Source organism: Leopardus geoffroyi, chromosome B3, assembly GCF_018350155.1.
Source record: "Leopardus geoffroyi isolate Oge1 chromosome B3, O.geoffroyi_Oge1_pat1.0, whole genome shotgun sequence".
Classification (NCBI taxonomy): Eukaryota; Metazoa; Chordata; class Mammalia; order Carnivora; family Felidae; genus Leopardus; species Leopardus geoffroyi.
In genome coordinates this window covers 146,942,994-146,952,213 of record NC_059337.1, presented here as the reverse complement: position 1 = coordinate 146,952,213, position 9,220 = coordinate 146,942,994, and the positions used below count along the sequence as shown (strand labels likewise).

Genomic DNA, 9,220 nt, shown 5'->3' with positions numbered 1-9,220 from the left:
CTGCGGACCTGCCGTGTCACGTGCAGAAGAGGACTAAGGTCCCTGACCGGGGCTGGGGGCCGGGGACCGTGATGGCTGCGCCCCCGCCTACAGGACGGCGGCCATGCTTCTGTGCTTCTGAGCCACTAAGCGCGTGCTAACGTGGCGGCAACAGTAGGAGCCAATGTCAGAGCCCAGCCTGCTCCCTGGACCACCGAGTGTGCCTCGCTTCCCCCCGACTTGGCCTGTGGCACCTCGTGTCTCTCAGAATCCGCGCCGAACTCCCACAGACACACAGACACACGTGGGGTCTCGAGTGGGCTGTATTGGATCCACAGAGCAGTTTGAGAAGGGACAGCTCCGGAACACCGAGTTTACATTTGGTTTCGAAAATTCGTTCTCGGGGGCCGGTGGGTGTCCTGACGCAATGGCACTCACAGAGGACAGGGAGCTTTGAGTGACTTGTTTCCAGGAAGGGTCCTGTCCAGCGGCTAGGAGGATGGGGGAGGGCCCAGCAGGCAGGGGTTCGAGAAGTGACTTCACACACTGAGGCGGCAGGTGGAGGGGCCCCGGGCCACAGCTGGAGCACGTGAGGAGCTGGGAGGGGGCCGTGTGGGGAGGGGAGAACCCGACGCCCCCCAGGGACGGGGGTCGGGGTGGGGGCAGGCTGGCCGAGACCAGGCAACACCAGCAACACGCCAGCCAGGCAGGAAGAGCCAGTGAGAGAATGTTCTCGCGGGGCCCAGGCGTGGAAGTGTCCTCGGGCCTGAACTGGCTGGCAGCAGGAGGCCGCGGACAGGCCCCTGGGCCCGCCCAGCAGCAGCCTGGGGTTCAACCGCCCTAGGACAGGGGAGCCTGGCGAGGGAGGCAGGGACGCGGCTGTCTGCGCCTGCTGGGTGAGGGGTGCCGAGAGGCTGAGCCCCCAGGATGGAGGGGGCCTGTTCCGGCAAGCTGGGGGCGCATCCCCCAGACACAGATGGCTCTTTGTCAGGGCCGAGCCCAGCTCCCCGACCGGTCTCGGGAACAAAGCCCCCTCTGTCCACAGTGGCCTCCCCCTCACCCCCAGCACCGCTCCCAGGAGAGGAGCAGAGCCCCCTACCCCCAGGCTCCCAGCCGGCGTCCCTGCCCCCCACGCACACACCAGGCACCCACAGGGCGGGGTGTGCAGTAGGGGCCCGGGGCACAGTGTGTAGGGGGCATGCGGGGCAATCCCCCGAAGGACCCCGATCCCCACGCCGTGTTGCAGGCCATGCCTGACCCGCCGCCACCTGGGCAGCGCTGGACCAGCCCAGCTTCGGCAACCACCCCCCAGGGTCCCCTTCCCCTGGGCCTGAGCACAGACCGGACCCTCCCCAACCCGCCCCAGATAGGAACCTGGAAGGGTGGCAGAGGGAGGGCCAGAACAGAGCCTCACCCCTGCAGGGAGGTCTCTACGACTTATCTCTGGGTCCTCTCTTGGTCCTGAAGGCCCATGGACTCCACACTGGGCCTGTCATGCCTGCCCCCAGTATTACTAGCCAAGGGGCTGGGCTCTGCCCCAGGTGGGGACAGCCCCAGGGCTCAGGGAGACCATGCCTGGGGCCCTGTGTCTGCGTCGTCCCTGCCACCACCCTGAAATCTGCCCCTCCGAGGCCCAACCAGGGCGGGTCAGGGCAGGTCCCCCTCGAGGTGGGCACAGGGCCTCAACGACCGGGTGGCAGGATCCAGATGAGGCCGGGCAGGGCTCCCGCCAGCCTGGCCAGTTCCTGCCGACACTGTCTCTGCAGCTGGCACAGCACCGCCTCCAGGCAGGCCTCCCGGCTCCTCAGCACCTCAATCACCTGGGCCGCCCGCAGGCCTGGGCCCCCCGAGGCTCCGGCGTCGCTCTTCACCAGCCGGCAGGGCCCGTGGGGCTGGGCTGCGGCCCCACCTCGCTCCCAGGCCCGCTGAAGAGCTGCCAGCTCGAGTCCCACGGCCTCCCGTGAGGCCCGCTGCACCGCACTCCACTCGGGCCCCCAGCCTCCAACCTGCATGGGGCAGACGGCAGCTCGTGAGCCAGGGGCGGCCACATCCTGCCCGGGACACGGCCTTCGGGCCCCCTCGGCCCCAACACCAGCCCCCAGCCCTCTCACCCTGGCCTCCCAGGCCGCCCGCCGGGGCTCCGCGGCTCCCCGCAACTCCTCCTGTAGGGTCTGCAGCTCGCGGGCCACCAGCTCCCACTCGCCAGCCCCCCGCTCGGGGATCCGCGGCACAAACGTGGGCTGCGAGGCCTCTGGAGGGCAGGTGCCCAGGACTGTGTCCTGCGGAGAGAGACCGAGTGAGTGGCAGGCAGCTTGTCCGGGCCTCGACCCCAGGTCCAGCCCCTCAGCCAACGGGGACAGAGGGCATAGAGGCCCGGGGGCAGTGGCCACCCCACCCCCACCCCCCGGTGGCACAGTGAGCTGGAAGCCAGGGAGGCACCCAGACTTGTGGACCCCTGAGGAGTCTGGGCTCCCCAGCAGCCGGGCAGGGTAGGCGACGGACAGACAGACATCCGCAAAGAGGCAGAGACTCAGAGCCAGCCGGCCTGCAAAGCCAGCTTGGTGGCTGGGTGTGTCTGTGGCCTCCCCCAACCTCCTCTTCCTGTCCGAGGACTAGGAAGACGCCCCCACCCCAGGGCTGCCGTGGTCAAGGCCGGGACAGCGAGGGGAGCCAGTCACACCATCCACCGCCAGAAGACCAGCTCCTGGCGCCTCCAATGCAGGGCTGCCTCCAGGCGCACATTCTCGCTCTCCAGCCTCCGAAGCAGCTGCAAAGCAGACCATAAACCGCGGCCGGGTCAGAACCCCAGCTGGGACCCCCAGCACCGAGCACCCGACCACCGTGCTCACCAGTCCCCCTGGCCCCACAATGGCAGAGCCACCCCCCTGCGGGCAGGATGCAGCAGCCCCACCTCCAGGCTGGGGCCTCAGAGACACCCACCGTCCCCACAGGGTCAGGGGCTGAGCCCAAGCGCCGACTCGGGACCTCTGCCCCACATCCCTCACTGACTGGGGGGCTGCACCCGGGAGACTGTAGGCAGATGAGGAGGTCCCAGAAGGGGCAGCCTGCCAGGCTCTCGGGGCGGGAAACCCTCTGTATGACCTCAGGAAGGCAGGGCGGAGGCCGGGCCTGGGCACCGGCATGCAGGGCCCAGCTGCACCCGCACAGCCCCCTGCCCGGCTCACGCAGCCCCAAACCTGCAGACCCCACGGGAACACGTGGCCGCGCGCTGGAGCGCAGCAGCACCTGCCCCAGCCTCGGCCTCCACCACCAGGGGGCCCACCGACCGGGGAGGTGCTGTTGAGGCCTCCCCCCCCCCCCACCCGCTCCATCCCGCCCCCGCTGCCCCCTCAGGAAGCCACAGGCCTGCACCTGCTGTGGCCCCTCTCTGAAGGCAGCCACCAGCCTACCATCCAGGCCACAGGCACTGCTCCTTCTGGAAGACAGGTGCGCCGGGCTTCCTGGGAACGCAGCAGCATGCTCTGAGGCCAGGACAAAGGGCCAGAGCACGGTGGCCACACGAGAGCTCTGACAAGCCGCCGCTCACGGAGGGCCAGTGCACAGGCCCTGTACGACAGGCACCCGTGACCCAGGGTCTCCCCTGGCCGGGAAGGGACCCCTGCTCTGCCCCTGCAAACAGCAAACAGGCTGCCAGCCGAGCCACCAGGGGCCTGCTTGCTGCTGCAGCAGGAACCTGGGGCTCCAGGGGTCCGGAGGCCAGGTGGGGAGCGGCCTTGAATGCCAAGCCAAGGACCCCGCCCATCGCTGTAAAGCCAGGCACAGAGAGAACCACTCTGTGGGCCCAGGGGAGCACGGCCTGGAGCCCGGAGGTTGTACGCACACGCACAGTGAAGGTGGAACGGTCCCCAGGTGCTCCCCACCTCCCAGGCTATGGGAAGGAGGGCGGGCACAGCAGGAAGAGGCAACACGCCCCCACTGTCCCCCCACGTGCAGGCCCCGTGCTGGAGTCTCCTGAGGCAGCCACCTCCCCGCCGCACCCCACTGCGCTGTGGCCAGGGCAGGCGGGGAGGCACGGGGACATGAGAAGGGCTGCAGGCCCGGCCAGTAACCAAGCACGCTCACTGCCCAGCTACTCTGCAGCACGCCTGGCCACTCACACAGCAACCATAGATCACTCCAGAAGCTTCTGGGACCCATCCCAAGAGTGCGGGCTCTTTGGGTACACCGATCCGGGCTTCTGCCAGCCACCCCTCCAGAAACCTTGGGAGGAAGCCAACCGTGACCCCCAACGACCTCATGCCGTCTGCAGTCCAGAGGCGCCCGCACGCCCCAGCTTGGGGGGGGAGGGCGCCACGGGCTCCCACCCACCACCACCACAGAGACCGGGACCCCAGGCCACATCTGGCTGAAGCCGGCGCAGCCTCAGCCCTGCTCCAACCCAGAGGGACCAAGGGCAGGAAGCCTGGGCCTCGCTGAGTCACCCGTAAAAGGCGACCTGGCCGAGGGCACCTCAGGTCGCCAAGATACCGCCTCAGCACTTCCAGAGAATGAGCGCAGCCCTGCCTGGGAGGGCTGGCCAGGTGCTGGCCAGGACTGCAGGCCTGGCAAGCGCCCCCCCCCCCCCCGGTGGCTGCCCCAACCCCACAAAGGGAGGCACAACTCTCTGAAAGCACACACCTCCCGAGCTGGGGTCCGCTGGGCCTGGAAAGAGGGGCCACACCAGCCCTGAGCCTCAGCCCACCTGCCTGGCCAAGTGCCCCCCAGGCTGGACAGTGCCAGCCTCACACTCTGGACCAGCCAGAGCCCAACCGTCAGGTGACAGCCAGCCCTGGGCCTGTCCCAGGACGTCCTGGCCATGCCAGCCTGAGGGAAGGAAACAATAATGACAGACGGGGGCATCCTGAAAAGAAAGTCAGCGAAGGACGGGGCATGCTAGACCAGCCCCCCTCCCTCGCTAACTGTGAGGGAGCCCCCACAGCTCCCCCAGCCACACGCACACACACGGCCACGTGGCCTGGAGTTCTGCAACACCGGATGGTCTGGGAGCTGGGGGAGGCCCTGAGGACATGTCTGGGACCCCCCACCAGCAAGATGGTGAGTTGGGCAGTCACCCACAGCTCAAAGCCAGTCGCCTGGGTCCTCCCCCCCCAGGACCCTCTCCACCTCGACCCCCACCACCTCACGCCGTCTGCAGTCCTGTGGCACCGACACGCACCAGCCCTCACCTGCTGGCCGCTCTCCGCGTCCCTGAGCAGCTCGGTCTCAGCAACAGACAGGTGGCCAAGGCTGCGGTCACTGTGGCAGCCGCGGGTGTATGAGTGGATCTGAAACAGGCAGCGTGAACCCCAGGTTGAGTAGGAAGGGGCGCCTCTCCCAGCTCCAGGTGAGGCTTTGGGGGCCTGCCTTGCAGACGAGGAAATGGGCCATGCCTGGCCAAGGTGGTCAGGGCAGGCCAGGGTCAGGCTCAGGACAATAGTCAGCACCGCTGGGGAGCTGGCCCTGGGCCCTGCAGGAGGCTCCTGCAGAGAGTGGGGTATGGGCAGTGCCGCCTACAGCTTCCCCATCCTGCCCAGTTCCCAGGGGTGTGGTGGAACTGGAATCGGGCATCCCTGCTTCTAAGCTCACTGACTGCCAGGTCCGTGTGGTGGGAGAAACAGCCCCTGGACAGGCTAGAAGATCCAGCGAAGACAATGGCAAGGACACAGAGTGACGGTCTGGACCTGGGGGACAGGGAAGGCTTCCCGGCAAGGTCCGGCCTCAAGGCATCACGGAGGTCACTCGTGGCCATGTCCCAAGCAGGAGGAGTGACAGGAGCCCAGTCCGAGCCGGAGCGACACAGCTCCGGAGAAGAGCTGAGGGACGAACAGGTCCCCTCCAGGGGCAGACGTGCAGGGTGGGGGGGGTCCCAGCATCAAGGAGCCCTACATCGGTGGGAGTCTGAGGCCCCCCGCCCAACCCCCTCTCAGCCCAGGTTTTGCACTGGACCTGTAAGGGTGACCTGTGCCCCACAGCTGAGCCTTAGTGGCCTTCGGGAACTCTACAGAAGCCGCCCGCTGCCCATCAGCCTCCACCCAGGATGTGGCAGAAGGAGGGGGTACCTTCCTTCCCAAAGCATGCCCAGGCAGCAGCGGCTCCCACAGCACCCAGGGCCTACTTCGTGGCTCAGAGACAGAGTCTGAGGCCTCTGATGACTTCCGGGAACAGGAAAGTCAACCCCACAGGCTCCTGGCCCCAGTGATGCCCAGCTCCACCTGCCCTATGACCCCTCCTGGGCCACCTGGAGCCCTGGGCTCAGGCTCTGGGCCACCACAGGGCAGTGGCCAACCAGTCAGCTCCCAGCCAGGCTTGGGAAGGGCCACATCCAGTCAAAGGCCAGGCTCCAGCCTGTAGTATGGACAGTAAGTGTCCCCGGGGGACAGTCCCCAGTGACGGTACCTTGCCCAGGAGGGCACACTGCTCCTGCTGACTGGTGATCAGCTTCCGCCACTGGAACCGCAGCTTTCCCATCAGCCACTGCAAGTGGCGTATGTCCACAGGGCCATCTGCTTCCACACGGGGTACAGGGGGGCCAGGCCTGGCCAGGGCTTCACACTAGAGAGGGACAAGGGTCACGCCCTGCTCCCACACCCCCAGCGGAGACCCCAGGAAAAGAGGCCCCTGGAATGAGTGCCATGGTCCTCAGGGGTGCCACACACCCACAGTCCAGTGAGCACACACCCAATACTGCCCCCAAGGGAAGGGCAGGGGAGGAGGAGAGAGCAGTGGAGAGGGCGACACCCACCCCACAGGGCTGTCCCAGGCCGCATCCAGGGTCCCGGCCAGGACCCGGCCCCACTCCCTCTCACCCCACACCCACCTCGCACAGGGGTATCTCGTCGCCCAGCCGCACGCGGGTCTGGGCCAGCAGCCGCTCGAGCAGGGGCCCGCGGGCCAGGAGCCAGGCCAAGGCCAGCAGAAGCTCGCGACTGCCCTGGGAGCCGTCCTCAGGGAGCTGTGCCAGCGCCCGCCTGGGGTAGCCCTGGGAGCGCAGCTCCGACTTCACCACTCGGACTTGGGCCTCTGTAGATGGGGGTTCGCCTGCTCAGGGAGCCACCCACTAGGAGTGCGCCACCAGACCTTCTAGGGACCCCCGCATGACCCCCAAGCAGAGGCCAGGTTTAGGAGGGGACAATCCGGGGACTTACAGGATGAGAGAGCCAAGGCTAATGGGGGCACGGCTTATGAGGTGGGCGGGGCTCTGCCAGAGCTGGGAGCGTGGTGGACTGGGTGAAGCCAGGACCCGCCTGAGGCGGGGCTTGCCAGGGGGGCGGGGCTAACCAGTTTGGGACTTTACAGGAGGCGGACCTCGTGATGTGAGTGGGAGGAGCGAAGGCCAACAGGGCGTGGCTTACTGCTGGGACGTGCTTGACCGGGGAGGGGCTTGCGTGAGTTGGACGGCCCCTGGTGGGTGGGCGGGGCAATGGCCCACCTGGGCGGGGCTTGCAGGGGGCGGGGCTAGCCGTTCAGGGCGGCCTTACAGGAGAGGGACCCAGCGAGGCGAGTGGGAGGAGCCAGGGCCCACGCGGCAAGGCTCACTCTGGGGAGTGATTAACGGGGCGGGACTTGCGTGAGTGGGCGGAGCCAGGGCCTCCCCGGAGCGGGGCTTACCCTGGGCTGGGGGCGCCGAGGCGCCGTTGGCTGACAGCGGCGAGAGCACGCGAAAGAGCAGCTGCCAGAGCGCCGGGGCCTGCGGGGATCGAAGAGCGACAGTCAGCTGGGCCGGCCGCCACCCTGCGTCCTCCCCGGCTCCTGCCGACCCGGCCCCCTGCCCCGCGGGCCTCACCGCCTCCGGACGGTCGAACTTGGCGCGGCGGAAGATCTCGGGGCTGGGCCCAGCGGGCAGCGTCCGACTCAGCGCGGCGATGGCCTCGGGCAAGGCCCCGACCGCGGCTCCCCGGTCCACCCTGCGCCGCCGCCGCCCCATGCAGCTTGCACTGACTTTCCTCGGATTGCGCGCCGCGGCCGCTGGGTCCCAGCGTCCAATCACCGCGCCGGTGCCGGCTCTGCTAGGCCCACGCCCAATCACCGAACGGGTCGAGACACGCCTCCAGCGTCGGCCCAATGAGCGGTGCCCCCGGCCTTTGAGTGCAGTCTCTTCTGTCCAGTGCGCAGGCATTTCCGGTGCTCTCGGGGCCAATTGGCGACGACAGCTCCGGGGTACGCTTTTTGTGGCCCAGTCGCTGCGACACCCCACAGCCGCCTCGTCCAGACCCCACCAATCAGCGCCTCACCCATCTTAGCGCCAAACGGCAGCCTAGCAACCCGCGGAGGGCTTTGGGCCGCGCTCGGGCGCCCCCTGCGGCCTGGAGCTCAACGCGGCCAGGCGCCGCCGACCCTCGCGGGCGTCCCTGTGCCTCAGCGAGCCCGGCCGGCCCGTTCACCAGGGGCTCCCGCGGGCTGCGGGCGGCCCCCTTCCCACCCCAAACCTACACCCGGACCCCGGCCCGGTCCTCCCGGCCTCGCTGTTCTGCACCCAGGGAGTCTCCTTCCGCCGCCGCATAGGAGCGGCCGAGGACGCGGTGCCAGGGAGGGCAGCGAAGCGCTCGCCCGCGGTCCCAGAGCCCGGCAGTGCGCACGGACGCCCCGGCTCGTGAAAGGCGCCGGGCGCGCAGCGCTGTCGCGTGTCCACGGTGCGCGTAGGAAACGCCCCACACAGCAGGTGGCGGGCGCGGGCACGCGGGGCGGCTGTAGAACCCTGCACGTCGGTTAGAGCTGACGGACGGCACGGGCGAATTTTGTACGTGTGGCACGTGAATTACACCTCAGCGAAGAGGTCGGGAGGACAGAGCCACCAGCCCTCCGACCCTCGCCCTGCCCACGCCACCCTCCTACGCTTCCTCCACCGCCCCCCCCCCCCCGCCCCGGCGGGGGCCACGCCCGCAGGAAGTGCGCCGGCGGCGGGTCCCGGCGCCCCAGGTCCCCGCCTTTGCCCTCCTCCCTCTCTCCCGCGCGGCCCGCTCCTAGGCCTGTGTTCCACCCCCATCCCCACCCCACACACCGTCGCGGGGCCGGTCACCTGCCCCGCGGGCAGGGGACACTACTGCCAGGCCCCCAGCTTCGCCGTGCCGGGTCCCGCAGGCAGGCCACTCTGCTGAGCCAGGCGTAGCGCCCTGCGGCCATCAAAATAAAGACCACACCCCTGAGCCACCCGCCCAGCCCAGCGGGTCTTCTCTCTGAGTGTGCCACCTGAAGTGCTCTCCTGCGTCCTGGCCTGGTCAGGCCCCCTCTGGCTGCAGGCCTC

At 68.8% G+C, this 9,220-nt stretch overlaps 1 protein-coding gene across 8 annotated transcripts; it reads right to left on the bottom strand.

Moving 5' to 3' along the window:
- Nucleotides 1-284: 284 nt before the first annotated feature.
- On the bottom strand, nt 285-8,777 carry TEDC1 (tubulin epsilon and delta complex 1). 8 transcript variants are annotated; one of them, XM_045452226.1, is made up of 12 exons: nt 7,763-8,774; nt 7,588-7,666; nt 6,797-6,999; nt 6,376-6,531; nt 5,166-5,264; nt 4,050-4,200; nt 3,569-3,575; nt 3,390-3,415; nt 3,263-3,276; nt 2,660-2,746; nt 2,091-2,258; nt 285-1,985 (listed from the first exon to the last, which is right to left on the bottom strand). In XM_045452226.1, exons 1-12 carry the CDS (start codon nt 8,093-8,095, stop codon nt 1,662-1,664), a joined length of 1,647 nt encoding a protein of 548 aa, XP_045308182.1. In that variant the 5' UTR covers nt 8,096-8,774; the 3' UTR covers nt 285-1,661. The 8 variants fall into 8 exon arrangements, with proteins under 8 accessions (XP_045308182.1, XP_045308179.1, XP_045308174.1 ...); XM_045452223.1 differs by lacking the exons at nt 3,263-3,276; nt 3,390-3,415; nt 3,569-3,575; nt 4,050-4,200 and having other exon boundaries at nt 5,156-5,264; nt 7,763-8,770; XM_045452218.1 differs by lacking the exons at nt 3,263-3,276; nt 3,390-3,415; nt 3,569-3,575; nt 4,050-4,200 and having other exon boundaries at nt 6,797-7,017; nt 7,763-8,767.
- Nucleotides 8,778-9,220: the final 443 nt, after the last annotated feature.